Here is a 21,443-nt window from a genome sequence, read left to right on the forward strand (position 1 = left end):
CTGTAGCCGCTCCCCCCCCCCCCCCCCCCCCCCCACCCCCGGTCCACGGCTCCTGTTCACGTAAAATTAATCCGCTTACCGACGATGGGGGATTATCTCAAACATTTCATCAGGTGAATTGTTCAAATGAAAGCACGAAGAGCGCATTCTTTGCAGTTTTGTGGGCGGACTAAACAATGAAGAAACAAAATCCTGTGGAAAGAATTTTTAAGGCCAGCCAGTTAGGGGGAGTTGCTCTCGTCTCGACCAGTGCCGTGCTGGTCTCGACCTTTGTGTAAATAAATTGCCATGCATGTGATTTTTTGTTAACATCGCACGTACACAGTACGCAGCATGTACATATTTCATATGGCAAGCCTTCTAAGAATGTATTGTCATTCGTTATCATTATTATTACTCAGAAGTCTATAGACATAAAGAATTGAATACGGTAGGCTTACATGTGCTTTTGATGAGAAAAGAAAATATTAAAGGCCCTGTTTACCGTTGGGAACAGTGATTTAAAAAAAGAATTCAAGATATGACATTTAATGCGTATGTGTAGGTCTGTTGTACCACAAAACATCCTATAAATTTTTACGATAAGGACCAAGATAATATACAAGGGGATCGATATCTGTATTAGACGGCTTAGTCTGGAAGCATTTTTATTATAACATTTGTTCACATTTTGCATATTTAACAATACGTAACATCGATTTTACCGATTAAAATTTTTACAGTGATTGTTTCTATTCCTAACTCACATCTAAGAACTATTTTAAAGCACTAATGCTGGATGTTTGTTTCACCTGCGAATGGTAAATATTATGCCTTTAAGCCTACTTTGGATCAAAACTTTGATTTTTGCAGCTCAGAATCGGTTCTTGATATGACATTCTTGATAGAAATATAGAAAGAGACTGACAATAGGAATTTTATTCTAAAATGTCATGAAAATGATTCTTGAAGCAGAAATATTTGATAGCAATCAAGCGTTCGTGTTGTTTCCGAGGATTTTAGAGTGCAAATTCGTGACATCAATCTATCAAATACAATGTTTTCAACTGCTTCTTCGTGCTATAGGCCTAAGTGATATTGGACTTTGGGTGGAAATATATATATTTTTTGCAAGATCCAAATTATGATGTACAGGGCTGGGAATATGCTCTGATACTGATAATTACATTAAAAAACAGTCGTCATTAAAACTGGCTAATCACAACAAATCAATAGCAAGAAATAATTCACTTTAAAAAAGTAATTAGGCTGATACATCTAGCACATTTTGCAAGCCACTGATGATCGACTTCTCGGTCAGTGAATTACATGCGTGCATTCACGTAAAAGAACGAATCCCATCCAGACATGGATTTTAATGCTATGAAGGCTTGCCATATATAAATTCTGCCCTGACTCATTTTGCACAGCCTACGCAGTACGGGGCGCGGAGTATCTGCAACCCAACTTTGTGGATGAATGCACAAGGGCAGCCGTGTTCATTCACTCGGCGTCGTCCCTTCTCTCTCGCACGCGTCGGCCGGTGTCGCCGGGTAGAAGAACTACGAATTGGGAGTGTGAACTGAGCTCTGATCTGGTCTATTTATCACGGCCATAAGTGAAATATGCTGGAATGACCAATTTAGAGAGCTAAACATGGAGCTGCTGCAGAGCATGAGCGAGAAACTACGCCTCGTTAGAAAGTTTGTTGGAGGTCTCAATACAAGACAGAGGATAATCGCCATCATCTCTGCGCTGGTTTTTGTGTTTGTTTCCATCGTGACGGAGGGGCTGACATTCATGCTAGCATGTGGGACTGCGCTGGGCGTCTGGGCTGCTGCGCGGTTGAGAAACAGGCCAGCTGTTTACAGGTGGGACAAGTTAATTCCTCTGTTGCCTCACCTGGCCAAAGACAGGCCTCTGTATGCAGTAGAACAAACTGACCATGGTCAGGCAGTAGATCGTGCTGTCGATGATGATGCTCCAACTATTCTCCAAAATGAGATTGCCGAATACATTCGCTTGATGATGAGAGATTTTGTCATGGAGTGGTATCGTCTGCTGAGCGACGACGATCAGTTTTCCCATAATGTTTTCATCCACTTCAAGGCGCTGGTCAAGAATGGCAGTAGCCGTTTGTCCTCTGTTGATAGGAGACACTTTGTCTGCAGCCTTCTGCATGAACTTCGCGCCCATGTTGATATTTACAGGCGACTTCAAACCAGTCGATCCAGACTGGTAAAACGGTCGAATCATTCCATAGTGTCCATCTATGAAACCTTTGCGATCCTGCACCCTGCAGTGCAGAACGTGGAATCCGAAAAGAGCTACCTCTCTCAGATGGCCAATTGCCTTATTTTGGCGCTCTTACCTCCAGACGTTATATCTTGCTCAACTCTTGTGCTCCTCCTGCAAGATTTCTTGATGAGCAATGTTCTGCAACCATTGGTCGATCTTGTCTCTGATCCAGAGTTTGTGAATGAAGTCTTCATCCTCCTTTTGACTGATGAGCCATTGCTACATCATGTAGATCAACCTCAAAACAAGAGCTCCTCAAGTGATGGGAAGAATGGTGGTAAGGCAGCATGTGAAGATGGTCATGATGTTGATGATAAAAAGGTATACGGGGCTCTTTCTGACAAAGACCTTCGCCAGATTCAACAAACCAAGAAGGGCAACACAAACGATGAAATTCCATCATGCGTAGCACAAGGGAGAGGTGAGGGGAGTGATTGTGAGGCCAGTAGAGCTGATGCTGATGAGAAAAAGACACTGGAATCCAGTGAGCAAAATGTACCTCAAGCCGAGTCCGAAGATCTTCTACCAGTTGTAGAGGGAGCAGAATGTTTATTTCAAGAGACACAAGTGAAAAATGAAGCCTGGGACAACCCCTCACATGTAGTGGAACCTCCGAGAGTGTGTGGAGGTCCTGATTCTGAGCTCACTCGCCTAATGACAGTGCCAATGACAATGATGGAACCAAGCATGCCAATCACGAAGGCAGATGTAATTGGCGTTGATGCTCACACATCGAGTCCAGGTGTTCAAGAGTCGCTGGATGTTACATCTACGCAAGATCAGGATTTGAACGTAGAGGCAGAGTCAAATGGGAAATCAGCGCAACAACTCAGATGTCACAGACGAGCAGCCTCGACAGGTTCCAATATATTCCACCTCGAAGGTGCCACCTCTGGACAGGCGAGCTCATCCGGGTCTGCCAGTGGTGTTTCAGAGAACATTGTGGATGCTGACTGCTCCAAGATGGTAACCAAGGCAACAAAGTGCGAGGGGATGAGATCGTGTTTCAGTGCAGACTGCCTCACCCAGTTGGATGGGGGCGTTTCCCTCACTCCTTCAGAGGAAAATCCATCTGCTTCGGTCCAAAGTATTCTAAAGAACTCAATTGCAGACTCGTTATCATCCATTTCTGATTCTGAAAATGTTGTGCCCCCCAAAGTGCAATTCCTCATGGAAGATACTGACATGTCTCCAGAGGAGAGAATAGGGCTACAGGAAGTGAAATCAACCCCCTCAGGTGAACTTTCCAGTGACACAGCAGAGGATGATGGTCAAGCAACTCAAACAGAAGCGAGCTCTTCAGCGCTGTCAACAAAGTAAGAATCGCCTTTGATTTTTAAAAAGTATTATGAAAAGTGCTAATCCCCATAAGGGATAATGTCATTTTTCATAAAATCCATCCTGTGTAGCCACAGATCGGTAAGGCATGATGGGAATGTTTTGACCATAAGAATATACATTTTCCCAAAGAGAAAATATTTAAAATATTTAAGTAAAAATGTTTAAACATATCTCTTCTATTATGCATGCGTGAATTGATGTACAATGTGCAGTTATGCATTCAAAATTTACATTAAAGGGACTGTATACAGTACTGGTTGAGGTGGGGATTCATGTTTTGAACATTCCTAAGTGAGATAGTGAGAAACCTCTTATAAGATATGAAAGAGCATATAATATTAAGAAGGATTCAACGTTTATTTGATGAAAATTGGTTTTCAAATGGCTGAGATATCCAAAAAAGTGATAATAATAAAAGGAGACAGGCCATGCCGTTTATTAGGATCTCTTTGTTTCACTTTGTTTTTGGATATCTCAGCCATTTCAAAATTGATTTTCATCAAACTTTTGATACCCCTAAGAATTGCATGCTCTTTGACAGCTCACAGAGTAGTTTCTGAATATCTCGCAAAAAGTTAAAAGCTAAATCCTCCCCTCGACCAGAACTGTACACACCCTTTAACCAACTAGACTTAAACTATAAATGATCAGTGTACATTATGGCTGATGAGTTTTGATCTTCACTATAGTTAGTTCAAATTGCCTTTATTACACACTTGACAATTGCAACATGTAGCTCAACTTTCCCTTTTCTGATGTGTGAAGTTAAGTTTAGAGGCATGCTGCTATTAAAGTGATAGTAGTAGCAGTGAGTTGATTAGTATAGAAATTATTTACATTTGTAGAGTGATGAATGGAAAATGGTAGTCATAAATCAATGATTCTTTCTGACTTTAAATCACACCCACAGACCTCTAACTCTGCTTAGAAGCAAGACTGAGCCCGCTCTCCTCGACAAGCCACCCCGCCCCAAGGCAGCCCAGTCTCCTGGGGGAGAGATACCTCGAGAGTGGGCCTCGTGGAAGATAGCCGACCTCTGCATCCCGACCACCAGCTGGATGGGGGATCCCAGTGGGAAGAAGCCCATTGTGTTTTTCATCATAAATGTGAGAGTGAATCCAGCATACAATCATATATTGCTGTATTACTCAGATGATCTGTAAACCTACAGTATGAGGTGCAACTCATGCATATCAACCATTAACCTATAGAGGACAGACTGATTTTGCTACAACACGCATATCCCATAAGACCCCTGCCCGAGTATACTACTCGGGACTAGTCCTCAACTGGTTAACAAGCACTAGTAGAGCACATTTGAACCTGTGTCCCGTGGCTTAGCACTTGACTGACTTGACTTGCTTATCAGAGCTTTCTGTCATTTATAACACAACATTGTCATTCTGATGTCAGTCGGCTTGACTTATATGCTTTGAGTTTTAAACATAATTTCAAAGGCTCAATCAGAAATGTGAGCGTGTACATACAATGTACATGTTCCAATCGCCAGGTGCAGCCTTTCATAAACTTTGCTATCCTCTGTTTAGCAATGACTTGTTCATTGCAAGATTTTAGTATCAAGCTCAAAGTGTGATGAGTTTCATTATGAAAAATGTAAGTTTGAACCGCAACATCATAACTGAATGACAAGTCATTCTTTCATCCAAATCACAGGCATGTTATATGTTCCGTTTTTGCCTTTATATGCCTGTCCATAGTACACCCTGCTGAAGAAACCGACCGTGTCAGATGATTTGGATGTCACCTACACCAGTACGACCAAGCAGGAGGTGAGGAGACGCTACAGAGAGTTTGTCAACTTGCATGCCAGGATCAGCAATAATCCTCTTCTCCGGCGACACCTGAAAGGTACTGATGTGTAATACCCCTGACACCTACTATTACGTGTGTAATACCCATGAGAGGTATAAAGTATATTACATCTGTATGACCTCTGATAGGTATATTACACGTGTAATACAGTACCAATGAAAGGTATCTTACACGTGTAATACACGTAGTATACCCCTGAAAGGCATATCATTTGTGTAATGAACAGTACCAGTGTATTGCACATACAGCTACACCGTTAGTACACTGCTTCACAATACCTCTTTGTCATTTCAGCACGAGTTTTCTTTGTGGAGCATTGAAACATTCAATTCAAATTGCAAAAGTAGAAAAGTATTGCACACATCACTCTGTTTACATGCATGTATTACCTCATTGAAATAGTTTTGAGAATAATCCTGTGGATTGTGCTGTGGGTCAGATTATGTGCACCAGACTCTGAATAATTTGCAGAACACTGTAAGGAATTACTTCCCCAAAAGGAGAAACAATGTAGCTGGTTTGCCAACAGACTGTTCTATTCATGTTCTATCAATGCTGTTGTGGCAAGTTGGGTCAAAGACTTGTTGAAGAAACTGGGTTTCATTCTAAAGCAGTAGATCTTGCCACTCATTTAAACACAAAGGTCTGCAGGAGTGAAATTGGAAAAAAAAATCCTTTCCCAATGTAATTCACCTTGATAAGTAACAGGAAATGTACATGTATAAACCTATGAGATCACAAGCTTGGGCTTGTTAGCAGGCATTGTCCTATATCATCATAAAGTAAAGTAAGTACAACAAAGTAAAATCAAGAAAGTGCCAGGGCTGTTTAGTATTACATGGGCAGCCTCTATGATTGGTCATTAATGCTGAAATCCTACCATTCCACTTTTCCCCATCGTGTATCAGGTCTCAAGAATGTGCCCAAACAGTCTGTGCTGCCCCTGGCGAGACCGGGGGCAGCCGCCGAGGAACAGAAACGGGTGTCCCTTGAGAGCTACCTGATGGTGAGATTTTTTTTTCTTTTTTTTTTGTCATTTATTTATTTAATTTGTTTGTTTATTTATTTATTTATTTATTTATTTATTTATTTATTTATTTCATTTTTTTTAGGGGGGGGGGGGCAGGGGTTACTTTGGGGTGCATTCTTGTTGTATGTGCAGTATGTATAGTATGCCATCATTTTATGTATTAAATGCAATACCCAGCTTGGTCATTTACAATGTATATTATACAATGTGCAATGCCTTTTAAAAGATTCTAGCTATCTGATCGGTTGATTGCCCATCGTGTGACACGCAGTTAAAAGTACCATTGCATGGTTGCTGTTGAACCATGCAATTTTGTTCGAGCAAAAATTGAAATCACACAGCTGATGTCACTAATGTGCATTGACTCCTGTGCAAACTCATGATAATATACAAATGATGCACAGGATAGAGTGTGTTAGTGAAGGTGCGGCGCGCTCGAGAGTGTTGACAATGGTGCGACATGCACGAGGCGCAGCCGAGTGCATGTTTGCAACCGTTGTCAATACTTGAGAGTGAGCCGCACCTTCAATAACGCCACGAAATAATCCTGTGCATCATTTGTTTTATAAAATGGGTCGAAAACTAACAGCATTATTCACGTACCTTTGTGGGTCAATACCAGTCAGCTACATGTAGCACTCGCTCAAAAGTCAAGATGTCCGAAGATGTTCGTCCCAAACATTTACGCACGTCGCACTCGGAAATCCCGCACATAAGTACTGTACGTACGTATAAGAGTATACGTACGCCACGTACTGTTATGCACAAGAAAGCTTTAAAGGCCGCCGGCTGTTGTGGCAGCCCGCGGCCCGAACTAGAAGTTGTTTACAGGATTGACAGCGCGTATAGTAGCGCGTGACGCACTTGTAACAACTGATTGAGTGCGCACTGCTAGTGTAAACATTGTGACGTATGTCAGGCCAGGGAGGTGGAAGAGAGACTCTTCTTAGTGCATACCTGAAGAAATTAATGCACGCACACGTGACTCATTTCAGCGCTTCCAATTGGCTACATTCTTGAACCCATTTTATAATATGATACAACTGTACTTTTTGTATGCTTCATGCCTCTGATGTCACAATTAACATACCTTTGCGGCATGCTCACAGTCAGTGACAAGCGGCACACTCAATCACTCATTTTGCTTTCAACAACTTCAACAGATCGCTCTCATTGGCGTATGCCTGACTATGACTGTGTCATCCATATGCCTTGAATCAAGCAAAAAAAAAAAAAGATAAATAAAAAATAAATAAATACATTGTTGCCATATTCTGTACTAAATTCAAGAATTGATGTGGACCACAGCTATTGATGTCTGAGGTGTTAAAGTGCATGGTCTTTATTCATGCAGTGGAACAAGATTTTGTTCTTGTGACCGTGATTTATTATATTAGCAGCTTTCTGTGAAGTACATGTATTGGAGGAAACTTCCTGTGTAGGTTGATATACAGTTTAGTTTTAGCTGGTTTTGTAAATTGTAAAATATGGATAGCAAGATATGAAAGTAATATCTACAGCAAAATGATTACATGTAGTTCAAAAGAATCCACTCATAATTCTTCTTTCTCTCTCTCTCTATTGGGCTCGTATTGATGGCAAGATAATTTATGTTCAGAGAGAGTTGTACATCCTTTACATTAGCAGATTTTACTGAAACTGAAAGTGAAAGATTTATCAGTATGCCACTTACAATGTAAGTGGATCCTAGGGAAAAAAGAGTTAGATGCAAAACTGTGGAGTGTGTTATTGTGATACATGTATGCTACAGCTTAAAGGTCATGTTTCACAGAATGCCTTACATTGATATGCAGACACTTACACATCAAATACCCATCAATCATGCTTTTCCAAAGGTTCATATACACGTAGGGTCAAGTCATTTGTGTTGAAGAGGAAGACACTTCAAAAATTACAGTTCAACAAACTACAGAAGCACTTTGAGAGCGCAAACTTCCACCAAGTAGCTAATTTCCACCACTGATCTTGTTCTTCCAAAGAGATCAGCGATTCCACCCTTGTGCATGCTGAAAATCGTCTGATTTCCCAATACCTGGTATACGTTTACAACATTACGTGTAGAAGCCTTTTTCTAATAAATGTCGTCAACATCCAGCTGTGCAGCGCACCTCACCCCAGCAGAAACTAGAGCATGCACTTCAGTGCACTTATATGCAAACCTCAAAAAATGCGCAGCTTGGACTCCCAAGTTTATTTGACCCTACCTGCCAAAATATCGAAAATCCTTCATAAAATCCAGCAAAATTCCTGGATCACTACCAAAATTGAATCATCTGTTCCTTGTGTCATTCTCAACCTGTTCTGTAAGTTTCATCTAAATCTGTTGTTTAGTTATTTTACACACAAACAAACCAACAAACAAACCAACTAACAAACAACTGCGATGAAGACATTTGACCTTCTCCCTAGTCAGAGGTAATTATGTGAAATATATGTCATCCAAATGCTGAAACTACAGTGTAGGCAGAACAAGCTGAAATATCATGTACAATATATCAAGTATTTATAAAGTACTAAGGCTCAGTATAGAAACCAAGTAAAAAAGGCGATATAAAATGAAGAGCTGTCAAGATCGCTTAGCTCATAAATTAAAATCTTATTCAACTACATTGTACATGAAGGAAGTTAGAAAATCAAAGTTATAATTAATCGTGGCAGAAAAGTTGTGCATGTCAGGAAAAAAAGATTTGTGTGTGTGTGTGTGTGTGTGTGTGTGTGTGCGTTATGTTACCCCAGTCAGGTGACATTTTAATGCTGAAGGCTTGGAAAAAAATCCAACATGTTGGCCATGTGATAAAACATTCTCTTAGTCAAAGTGACACATTTTCATTCTGAACTTGAACTACATGTAGTTATCTGACTTTGCATGTCTTCGTTATATCAGATAAGAGTAGGCAAACTCTAGTATGACCTCTCACCACAAATGCCTGGATTAGTCACCAGATATCCATTCTGATATGTGATATTGTTATAGTCTAATTCTCCAGACGCAAAACTCTAAAGTGATTTATAATTTGTCCAACCTTATATCTGAAAACTAACTGCACAAGCTGTTAAAAACCAGCCACCAATAAGACAATCATTGTTTACAGGAAACCAGCTCTGAAGGTTCTTCTTTGAAGATTAATGCGACAAAGCGTGTACAGCACATAATTTTCTAACAACGTACAGTAGTAACATGCCTTATGTATCGCACAATTTTGTAAAAATCTAGAACATTGATACACATTGAATTAATGACAACTGGTCATGAAAATGGCATCTATTTGGTTTTCAAAAGAAAAAAAAATCAACAACATAGCTATTCCTTTTTGCAGCGGATTCTTATTATCAATTTGCAATCTCGTAATTTCTGATGCCTGCTAGTGCAAGTTTACCAGAATACTAAAACAGAATAGAAGACTAACAGGTCACAGATGCATGCCTGAACATTCCTGTTTGCTTCTTAAGTGTCTGTAAACACATTAAGTAATCTCACATTCATCTCGGGATTTGGGAATGTTACTACAGGCACAAGAAGTAGACATGATTCAAGCCGCATGTATTATGTATGCACACGACACAGTCATATAGTCATATTTCAACTCTGATAACAATGAATATTTTGAGAAGAGTGCAATTGTGGCGGGGAACCCTTGGCATCAGACCAGGGTTTAGCTTGCTCACAGGATACTGGTCCTCTTCCTGTATTCAAGGTGCTGCTACAGTGTAGTTGGACTGATGTCCCAGACCCTGCACTTTGGAACATAACAGACATTGTTTGCTCAACATATCGGGGAGTGCCTGCCATGTCCGCGTTGTGAAATGATAGTTTCGGTTTTCGTCTTCATTTTTTTCCCCCCTCATGCCAACTGACAACAATGCTCTTGCAATACCTGGTTCTTGGGGGAATTTGAATGCCCATTGTGTTTCTATGTTGGCAGTCATGTATTGTGTCTTTGTGTCTGGTTGTTTAGCCACTGTATGGCAAGGTACTCCACATACAGTAGCTTATCGTCGCTGGGGCGACAAGACCTCGTATCTACAAAATGTCAAATGTTCAGGAGAGCCAAAAAACATGGCGGCCAAAGCACTGTGGCAAATGGGATAGCCTTTCCTTTGACCTGCTGTGGTGGCTTCATTTTTGTAATACGACAGTTGGGATTTGGACAGGACATCACTTAACCCATTATTTGGCCATTAATCTGAAAAAGTCATTTTCGCCAAAATTGCAGATACAAGGTCTTGTCACCCCAGCGACATTATGTTACCAAGTTCTTTTTGTCAGCATCCAACAATCCATCTGAACTTGACCTAGTTAAAAAGTTTAGTAGGAAGCTCACTCGGGTTCAGCAATATACCACAGGCCAAGAGGAAGGCTATGGTGACACAATCAGGTAGATCAGGTAATCTCTATTCATTGACACCTAGTTTCCAGACATACACTTGTATCATGTGCTACTCACCCAATTCGGTGAATGAAAGACAGTATATCATAGGGTATAATGTGATCTTTTATTGTGTACATTCTGTATTAAACACAATGTACGTCACGGTCACACTACCATGTGGTTTACTTCCCAGTACTAAGTAACTTGTAAAACAGAAGTTTGAGCATCGGGTCAAACTACAGACAAAATTATGCTTAGTTTCAGTGTTACCAAACTACCCATGGTTTTGAACTCTAACAGCGAAAAAAAAAAATGCAAATGGACAGCAGTATACATGTATTAAACAATGCACAATGTGGTAAACCATATAAATGGATCTATTATCACATCACAAACTTCTCGAACTTTCAGCTGCACACGTTCACACTCCACAAAAGTACACATGCACATTTGTAGTTTTACGAGAAGTGAAAAGCTTATCAGGTGGAGGAATTTTCACTGGTTACGTCCCGAGAAGTTTGTGGTCACACTGCTCAAACTACGCGAAGTAAAATATCGGGTAGTGAAACAAGGTGTGGTTTCCCGCAGTGTGACCGCACATTGTTAAAGATTTCATGCTTTTAGACAAAACTACCTGTGTAGCAAAGAAAATGATGATGTTCTATCTGAATATGTAAAGCTAGCCAGGGTGGAAAGAAATATTTTCACATAAATTAGAAACACAACATTCAATATTGGAGTAAGAGTGATGACAATGCAGTGTTTATACACTGTGCTGTAGACTGCACAAGACAATGTAGTTCCTGTATTAAAAGCATATATGTGACCGTGCACCTCAAAACGAACATAAAGTCGCACACACTGATTTTGCGCGAGGACTGAAAATAAGTGAAATGGGTCAACCTAGCCGAACTTGACTCTTTCATATTTTCTGAAAGAGCGGGTTTTCTTTTACATTAAGCTAAAATTTGGTATCATAAAACTGGCAGGAAAGTGTGTTTTTTTAGCAGTTTATCTCGAACTCTTTTGGTAGAATAGTGTGATCAGGTGTGTCTTTAGAATCCCTTTTTCATTTCTGAAAAACCTTTTCCACACTCTTCACTTTCAACTCTACTAACTTTTGAAAGGATAGTGCTACTGCTTTGAAAGTTGGCATTACTTATGGATAGAATGTGTTAATGAGGCATGTTTAATTTCAGTTCAATTTGATAATCCCTTCATTGTTGTTACTCTGGTGGTTTACTTCCTGTTTTTTGTCCCATTCATCCCACAGTCAGCATGGTTTGGTAAAGATTAAGCGCTTGAATAGACACTGTACTTCAGAGCCTCTTTCCTCAGTTCACACTTTTCCTGAGTTTGTGCTTTCTTTCCAGTATTTAGATAGGTTAGGAGAGTCCATTTGATTTGAGTTATACATCATTTTAAAGCTTAAAGTCTGCTCTTTCAGAATATGGTCTTAACTAAAAATTCATGTCTGGCGACTTTTTGTTTGTTTTGAGGTGCAGAGTCACATATACTTTTTATGGTGCATATGGTCCGTTGTTGCATCTACTTTTGTTCATATTGAGTGGAATCAAAATAATTTTACAGTATATTTCCCAATCTTTGGCATGTACAGCAAGTGCTTGACCGCAGGATACTCCACAACAGCCGAGAGATAGCGGAGTTCCTTGCCATCGATGGCGACGCCCACATTGAGTTCGTGAGGAGACCAAACCAGACTCCCAGAATAGACAAGGTGAGAGGGGTGATGTAAACATACATTCAAATAAAAAGAAAAAACACAGACAAAATAAAAACAACTTGTATTTAATTTTTGAATTCCATTGCCTTATGTAAGAGGACACCCACCTGAAGTCAGTCTTGGAAATTATGCTTATTGATGAGAAATTTGTGAGAGAAATTAGAGTGCTGTATACAAAGAATGTTTCTGAACAAGTCATTATTTACTTTCAGATATGTTTTGATGTATATAAATATTGTATACCGGTAGTCTTTGCTGAAATTTCATTAAATGTCAGATGCCATTTGGACCTGTGTGTTTTCAGACATCTGTGCACTACCTCCTGCTTGGCCAAGTTGCAGAGAAGGTTGTTAGATCATGTAGAAATTGTCTATCAACCAAATACAGAGGCATCTAACTATTGCTGTGTTTGTTTGTTTTTTACAGTATTTTGTACTTTTTCCCCCAATATTCTGTGGGTTTCATGGAGAATACTGTCCTTCCTAAATTGTATTATTACACCTCAATTACAAGAAAGGTATAGTAGTTTTCAAACCCCCCCCCCAAAAAAAAAACACACCCCAAAACACCAAAATGTGTATAATATGCCTATTCAAACCTCAGAATACTGTAATGCTCTGTACAAGGTTGACGTCACTGCAGTTAGATTTTGCAGTTTGCCTAGTGTTTTGATTTCTTTATCAGAAATCTTTGAAAGCTTTTCATTGAATACGACTATAGATTTAACACTTGGGATTGGGAAATATAAAGTGTCTTGGTGATTATGGTTTCTCAACAGCTGCTGATCCGGCAAGTGACTGGGTTCGTCGGCCAGCTCAAGACCGCCCTCCCGCCGGCAGTCAAGCCCAAGGTAAATGCACCCCCTCCTGCTCCCCTGCATGCTGCTCCACCCCAGTCCCGATCTGCCAAGCATCAGCGTACAGCCCAGTCACGTGACCGCCGCAATTCAATTGCAGAGAAGCAGACGGGGCTGCCCGCTCTTGACCAACAGCCCCTCGTTGAAGACGAGTGGGACCTGGGTGTGGTGGACAGTTCCAGCGACAGACTTCTTGGTGTGGATGAAATCAAAGAGGTATTACAAATATATCTGGAAGATACTGTAAGATACTGTATACGCCGAATATTTTGCGAGGTGTTTATTTTCGCGAATTTCGCGAGTCAGCTGCTATTCGCGAAATTAAAGACACGCGAAAATATTGACTCTAATGCCGAGTATGAATGTGATGCACGAGCATACAATTCTCCATTCAGTGCAGAGCTCCACGATCGCGAATTTAACCACTCGCGAAATTGTCGGGAGGTCCCAATTCACGAAAATTTAGACTCGTGAAATATATGGCGTATACAGTACTAAGTATCCATAGGCAGTGGCTCGTGTTCTGGTGGATCTGTTGTGGTTCTTTGTCTTTGTCAAAACATTCCTCAAATGCTCCACTTACACTCTGTTCATAAAATTGGCATTCTAGTAGCATCATCTTTTCTTGTCAGGTGACTGGTTGTACATCATCTTGACCAAGTGTGCAATTATCGTGCCATGCCTATGTTTGTGTTAAGGTACAGCTGCCAACTGTCACACAATCAGCGTGAGACTCGCGCAATTCACCAGATTTTAACTGTCTCACTCTGATGAAAGAATTCTCATGCTGAACCCCCAAAACAAAAAAGTTAATAAAAAAAAAAAGAAATGCCTCCAAAATCCCTGGACAATCCGAACATTCAATATGCCCAAAGCCCAAACTTTTGAGATTTTCCTGCAGGCACACTCTCTCTATGTATTCTGTTATGTTTGGAAAATATTGCTAAAGCACGCTGCACACTGGCACTAGTCCAACGATGGTCCTTGACCAGCAAAAATCACTGTCAGACCAGGTCACTTTTTTAGGAATGGACCTGTAAAACGTGGAAAAACTAAGTACCTGCTGGTCATACAGACCAGTCGGACCAGTAGAAAAAATGGGTTGGTGTGCAGCCCTGACTAAAGTAACAGTTAAAGGACAAGTTCACCCTGATAGACATGTGGGTTGAGTGAATGCAGCAATATTAGTAGAACACATCAGTGAGAGTTTGAGGAAAATTGGACAATCTGTTAAGAAGTTATGAATTTTTGAAGTTTTTGCTCTGTCACGGCTGGATGAAAAGACTAGTATAGCTCGTGATGTCACATGAGTACAACGATATAAGGAAAGAAGAAAGAAAATTCAACATATTTCCATTTTTCTCGCAAAATAAAAGAACACTCGACTTCTCTCTTTCAGGAGGCAGGGGGAATAACATTACCCTTAACATACGTCAGTAGCAAGTCGAAGAAATGTGCACTTTATTGAAAAAGTCAAGTTTTGTGAAATTCTCTTTTTATTTTCCTTATATAGTTGTACGCATGTGACATCATACACTGTAGTAGTCTTCTCCTCCAGCAGTGACTGCGCAAATACTTAAGATATTCGTAACTTTTGAACGGATTGTCCAATTTTCCTCAAACTTTCACTGATGTGTTCTACTAATATTGCTGCATTCTCTCAATCCTTATGTACACTTGTATATGAAGATGGACTTGTCCTTTAATATTATGTATGTACCACATTGCACCATTTAAAATGTAAAATTGTCATAGCTCCCTACAGTGAAAAGAAGGGGGGGGGGGGCGGAAGACAAACCTTCACGTGAAATTGGCAGCCCTGCAAATATTGATGCCCTTTTTCAAAAATTCCAAGGCCTAGTACATGCATTATGTTTTTCTCTGCGATGTGTGTCTACAAGACCTCTGGTCATATTATCAGATTTTGCGGTTGAGAACACATGGTGACAGTTTGTAATCCAGGACACTAAACTCTTTCTTGCGAGCTCAGTATGTGGTTGTGATAACCCGGTGAAGCCGAGTATCACTTAGACTTTGAAACTGCAGGGCAATTAAGTAGCCACTAATTACAGTGAATTACCAAGTGGGTGTTTTAATGCTGCTGTAATGTGGCGTAAGGCAGTAAGTGACATTCCGTCTAAATTTTAAGGATTAATAGATGGACTTGCCCCAGCACATTTTTCCCACATGCCAAGGTTTGGTAAGGTGTTGTGATGTTGCACCAATATTGTTTGATAATACACATGCATTTTGCTCATTTATGATAAAAGACTCACTCTTTTGTCACTTGCTTTCTTTTGGCATAGTAGGAAGATTGGCATTGCATGTTCTCAGCAAACAATTTATGAATGATATTAGACTCTTCTTTCCCAGTCTCAATTACTAGTCTGTGAGGAAATGACGAAATTTTAGATTTCTTTCAATTATGTTTGAATATTGAGGCAAAATTGCTGCTTTAGCATTTTTTTTTAAATTCCTTTTTTTTTATTGGCATGATCTTTAACCATGTGGATTTGTATAGTCAACACAACAAAGTTGGAGAAGATTCTCTTAAAATGATCCTTCACGACCAAAGCTGTAGGCCTACTGGGACATAATGCACATTCACATATTTATGTGTATGATAATGAAGTGTCACTTGCAGTGACCCAATGACTTACATCAGACAGACTGTAAAAGTAAAAAACTGGCAAAAATTAGATCGGACTCCACTCGTGAGAGGGCCATCTCTTAACCCTAAAAAGGCGGGGGGGGGGGGGGATTGAATCAAACCACCCCCCCTTGACATTTTCTGCCACCATGCTGCCGCGCGAATTTTTTTGACCACTGCCGCGCGAATTTTTTTGACCACACCAACTTTTTTATACTTTCAAGTCTTGCACGTCTTTTGACCCCATTTTTGCCCAAATCAGACATACATGTAGGCCTACTGTTACGACGCTGCACAACCTTTTATACATGCTTGTCAGGCCTAAAATGGCTCAAAAATGTGATTTTGTGTACAAAGTCTGTGGAAATAGAGTTTTCTCACCTTATTCCAAAAAGATATGATTATTTTCACTTTCAGTGGCTGAAATAAATTAATTTTGAATCAACCCTCCCCCAGCCACAGAACAGGTCAAAAAGCCCGGCCTGTTTAGGGTTAAAGTTGTTTGACATCGCGTGTAAAATACACGTCAGTTCAGTTACAGACTACTGAAAAAGATGAAGCAAGGGTTATCAGAGATGGCAGCTATTTTTGCCAAAATACTGTAGGACTCAAGGAAAGTGTTGTTCTCTTTGCTCTATGCCCCTAGTCCCACATACAGAAAGCCATGCGGCTGTTAGTAGCAGAGAAGCACCTCGAGCTGGCCCAGTCTGCCCCACTGTCCCCGAACCTGGAGAGTGAGAAGACGTTCCTGGGGCCGCGATCGGCTGGCGATGGCTCTGACGCCCCAGACGCCCTGCCTAGGGAGGAGGGGGTGGCGACAAAGGAAAGGGGCAAGCTGGGGGCTGGAAATGTCGCCCTCTACCAGGCAGTGTATGGGGTGCTAAGCGAAGCCCTTCTGACACAGCAGAGCTTCATTCTGGACAAGAACATGCAGAAGGCATTACAAGTTGGGATTGGAGGGCTAATTGACAGGTGAGTAGCGAGAAACCAGGAGAGGACAGTTCTTTGGAAAAACGCTGATTTTTCCCTTTCTTAATCCCTTGAAACATGCCAAGTAAAGCATAGAGCATTTAAAGGACAACCTCACCTTCATATCACAAACTATAGTAGTCTCCTTGGTAATCCAGCGATGGCAGCACTGACTTTTCAAAAATTCATAACTTTTGAATGGATTATCTGAAAATCCTCAAATTTTCACTGATGTTTTTTACTAATATTGCTGCATTCACTCAATCCACACTTATATGAAGGTGAACTTGTCCTTTAATGGAACTGAGTGTTAGTTTTGTTCTCTGCGTGTTTGTGTTGCATCAGTATGCGATGAGACATCACAAAACCAACAAAAAGTTGCAAGCTCTGATTTTACACAAGGACTCAAATTAGGTGAAAAGGGTCACCGTGGTAAGTTTTTTAGTCTTTCATATATTCTGAAATAGTCTTTTTCTACACTGTACATGATTCAAAAGTTTGGGATCATTATAAAATGAATAGGAAATTGTCTATTGATTCCTCTGCTCTGGTGAACTAATATCAAAGTGTGCACCACTCATTACATTTTCACCCCAGTTTATAGATCCATATTTCTGTGGGAGGATTTTTCTTCTGCACTCTCAAAGTCATTGCTGCAACCTCATTGACGAACCATTTCTTCCTATATGTTATGAAAATGGAATAGGGATTGTTCTGCATACCTACATGTAAGTTACTGGAATTTAAAAAGTAGCTTTTCTGTCAGTTAATTAATACCATGCAGGATGACTTTTCATTTCATTTATTTCATTTCCAACAATGCAAAACATTTTTATACACAAAATAACAAAATATCAATACAATGTAGTAACGAAGAAAAATATGTGAAATTAACAATACTTCGCATCACAAAAGCAGATGAAATTGAATTAAAAAAAGAGTTGCAGGAAATGGAGGAGACATGCCTGAAAGCTAAGCTTGTATTTTGCAGTCTCCTGGTGGACAAAATAACTAAATGACATCAAGGAAGCAAGTTGCTAGACTTTTGGTGTCATAGTGATGATTATCAGGCTTTAGATGTTTCCATGAGCTTGCATGAGCCTGGAATTTGTGTTGATTATCTTAAAGGCACATGGTCCCGGTGTTTTAGTCAAATGCATACGTGGGTGCACGGCGCAAGTTTCCTATAGAGACCTACGCTATCGCCTCCTCTTTAGCGCTTATGCTGTGGCCCACTTTCCGGAATCCAAAGAAGTCCGATTCACTGTAGTCAGTGGTCGGATCACAGTTCGGCTAATGATTTGACTAAGTGGGATGACAGCTTTAGCAAACTTCTATTGTGATGTCATAACAAGAAGCACATTATGATGCACACTCCCTGGCATTACTACAGACTGCACGATGCGCAGAGAAGACAACGAAGGCAAAGTTACTTAGCAACACCTACGCTCTTTACTCTTGATGACAGCTCAACTTCAGTAATCTTCGTATCAATGCTAATGGTGATCGGCATTATCATCAACAGCGCCCTCTACACTACCGGGACTACGCACCTTTAAGCCGTTGAGGACGGACAGATTTTGCTACAACACACATTTTCCATAGACACCTGCCCGAGTATACTCGGGACTCGTCCTCAACGGGTTGAGAACCATCATGTATACTAAAATGTGTGTTTGTGGTGTCCTCATCCCCCTTTTTCACCCCTGCACCCCCTTTACCTCCTCCCAGATGGTTAGAAAATGAGATAGGCCTCCTATTCACCGAGGCCCAGTGGGGCTACTACCTCTCGCTGCTCCGAGAACTCTTCTGGCCCGGTGGGATGTGGCGGCCCAAGGAGCGTGAGAGCAAATCGGCGGAGGAGATGCTCCAGACCAAGCGAGAAGCCCTGCACGAGCTCACTCACAACGCTGTGTCAGGTATGATGTTATTACTGTCTTCTTTTTGAAGCCAGGCAACATTTTGTACGATCGAAAACAACAACAACGACGACGACGACAACAACAACAACAACAACAACAACAACAACAACAACAACACCAACACCACCAACACCAACACCAACACCAACAACACCAACACTAACACTACCACCACCAACAACACCAACACTACCACCAACAACAACAATAACAATAACAACACCAACACCAACAACACCAATACCACTACCAACAACAACAACAGTGACAACGTTTGACATTGCTTTACCTCATTACTGTATCTCCTTTCGTGGACATTGGTAAAGCCAGACAACATGACAGAAAATGACAATGCTAAAACAGGACCATTCCTCAGTGAGGAACAATTTTATGTCATCTCATGCTATCTGTAACAAACGTGATATTCATGTCTCCAGCCCACAGATTATGTGTACAATAGGTCATAAGGCATCGCTTTGTTTGTCGTACTAATTGATGTCAAGACAACCCCCCCCCCCCACCCCAAGGGGAAAAAAAAGAATAACAAACAGCGTTTCGTCTTTAGTTTCTCTACTCTTGGATCACAAGCCAAAACGGCCACTGTTCAAGATATAAAACTCTTACCCAAAGAATATCAGCTGATTACTCAGATAGGGAACCCTCATTATAATTAAGATTTTAAAAACCATGATAATTAAATTACATGTACCTTGTTATATCAGTTTTTATAATCAGGGTACAAAAGCAAAGAAATATGAAGAGTTTTGTGAGGCAAAATAATCTTGTTCTAAGAAGGTTTTGCTTACCTTCACTATTATGAGGTTTGGCTCTGGTTATGTGAGAGAAGGTGCTCAATTTGTAGTTGGTAGCCGCTATAAGCAAGGAGTCCTTTCCCACTGGAGATGTATTAGGTCACCTCTTTTTGCATTAGACACACAGCACATAAAAGGGAAGGTCTGAAGTATTAATATATTGTAGAAATGGTCTGGAGCATTGAATGTACGTTGTCTCCTCCAGTGGGTGTTGGTGGCTGCATAAGGAGCAAGTGGCTGCTGCAGACAGGTGACCACTATTGCAGGTTTGACCATAAGTTGTCCCATTTCGCGTTTCCACATTATTTGCTAGTTGGCCTGAGCCTGCTGATAGGGGAGGAGGACCTGACAAAAGGTGTGTCTTTGGTGCTGGACTCCCTACAAGATGCAGAACTCAACAAGTGAGTGAGATAGACAACAGTCTGTGGGAATACGTACTTGGGTTGGAGGTTATGGGTGCTTCTTAAACCGTTGAGGACGAGTCCCAAGTGTACTTGGCCAGATGTCTATGGGAAATGCGTGTTGTAGCAAAATCAGCCCGTCCTCAACGGGTTAAACATTGAATGTTCTGTAATTGTTTACATTGATGAAGGGCACTTTGTCAATCAGATGCAATAGAAATGACTGGATGCAAGCATCTATTCATTAATTTGAAATCTGTCGGAAATGGACACTTGAGGGAAAATGTTCACTTGAGTTTTGGATGATTGTGGAAAACATATTTGTTCATGCAATTGTTTAATCAATGTGAGCTGGATTGTTTGCATATATGCCATATATTTTGTAAGTAAAATATTTCACTGAATGGAGAAGTGCTATCACTTAAAAGACAAAAAAAAAGGAAGTAATTCAGTGATTTACCACCCTGGAGAAGACATACAACACATTTGAATAACTGGAAGAAAAATTTTCGTTGTTGAATTCGGGATGTCAGTCGACTCCAGAAATCTGTGAAATCAGAAACTGGTCAGTTTCCTTGCATTTGCGTTTGTAACATGCTCAAAAAGCTACATCACTGTGGTGATCCCTCGCATTTATTATCCTTGAGGTTCATGTCAGGTTCAAGTGTGTGCATGTGTGTCACACACATACACACTGCTATAGCTTCTGACCATTCAAGCATTGAGAATTAAGGGTTTCTGGGACGAACACTGTACAAGGGATTTCTATAGCTCAGTTGGTAGAGCACCGGGCTAGCTCCGGAGGTCTCGGGTTCAAATCCCGATGGAATCCCATTTTCTTTGCTTATTTTTCCACTAATAAATCAAAAACACAGCAAAATTTGTGTTTGTCTATCTTGTGTATTTTTTTTTTATCTGTGTTTCCCTGCTCCCACAGACATCTCGTCTTTACATTCCTGGACCATGCCATGGACCAACTTGTGCCCGAGATCAGCGAACCAAAGTTCCAGGCCTTGCTTGATGCAATGCCATAATGAGTGCTTCCATTGTCTTGTTCCTCACCTGTACCACGTGCTGCAATCACTTTTGTCAGGCGTTTAACCTTCTAGCTCCTAGACTGCCCACTGCCTCCTTGAAAATCTACCCTTGGCTGGCCTGACGTCAGTGCATTTTAATACTAGTGTATGTTTGTTTGTTTGTGTGTTTATGTGTGTGTG

At 40.7% G+C, this 21,443-nt stretch overlaps 1 protein-coding gene across 1 annotated transcript; it reads left to right on the plus strand.

Annotated features, from left to right (window-relative positions):
- The first annotated feature begins 1,525 nt into the window (after nt 1-1,525).
- On the plus strand, nt 1,526-21,274 carry LOC139723036 (uncharacterized). The gene is made up of 10 exons (XM_071634313.1): nt 1,526-3,593; nt 4,529-4,724; nt 5,337-5,487; nt 6,360-6,457; nt 12,491-12,610; nt 13,395-13,688; nt 16,769-17,094; nt 18,823-19,010; nt 20,139-20,226; nt 21,164-21,274. The coding sequence occupies exons 1-10, from the start codon at nt 1,636-1,638 to the stop codon at nt 21,258-21,260; spliced, it is 3,516 nt and encodes a 1,171-aa protein (XP_071490414.1). The 5' UTR covers nt 1,526-1,635; the 3' UTR covers nt 21,261-21,274.
- Nucleotides 21,275-21,443: the final 169 nt, after the last annotated feature.

The sequence above is a fragment of the Diadema antillarum genome, unplaced genomic scaffold, assembly GCF_040938485.1.
Source record: "Diadema antillarum isolate AM-2024a unplaced genomic scaffold, OU_Dant_1.0 scf00000180, whole genome shotgun sequence".
In the NCBI taxonomy this organism is placed as follows: Eukaryota; Metazoa; Echinodermata; class Echinoidea; order Diadematoida; family Diadematidae; genus Diadema; species Diadema antillarum.

Excerpts from the sequence above, each read along its gene's own strand:
- LOC139723036 (XM_071634313.1), top strand. The coding sequence starts at position 1,636 with ATGGAGCTGCTGCAGAGCATGAGCGAGAAACTACGCCTCGTTAGAAAG. Across the intron at positions 3,594-4,528 it reads TCTTCAGCGCTGTCAACAAA|ACCTCTAACTCTGCTTAGAA; the intron begins GTAAGAATCGCC and ends TCACACCCACAG. Across the intron at positions 19,011-20,138 it reads CACTCACAACGCTGTGTCAG|TTGGCCTGAGCCTGCTGATA; the intron begins GTATGATGTTAT and ends ATTATTTGCTAG.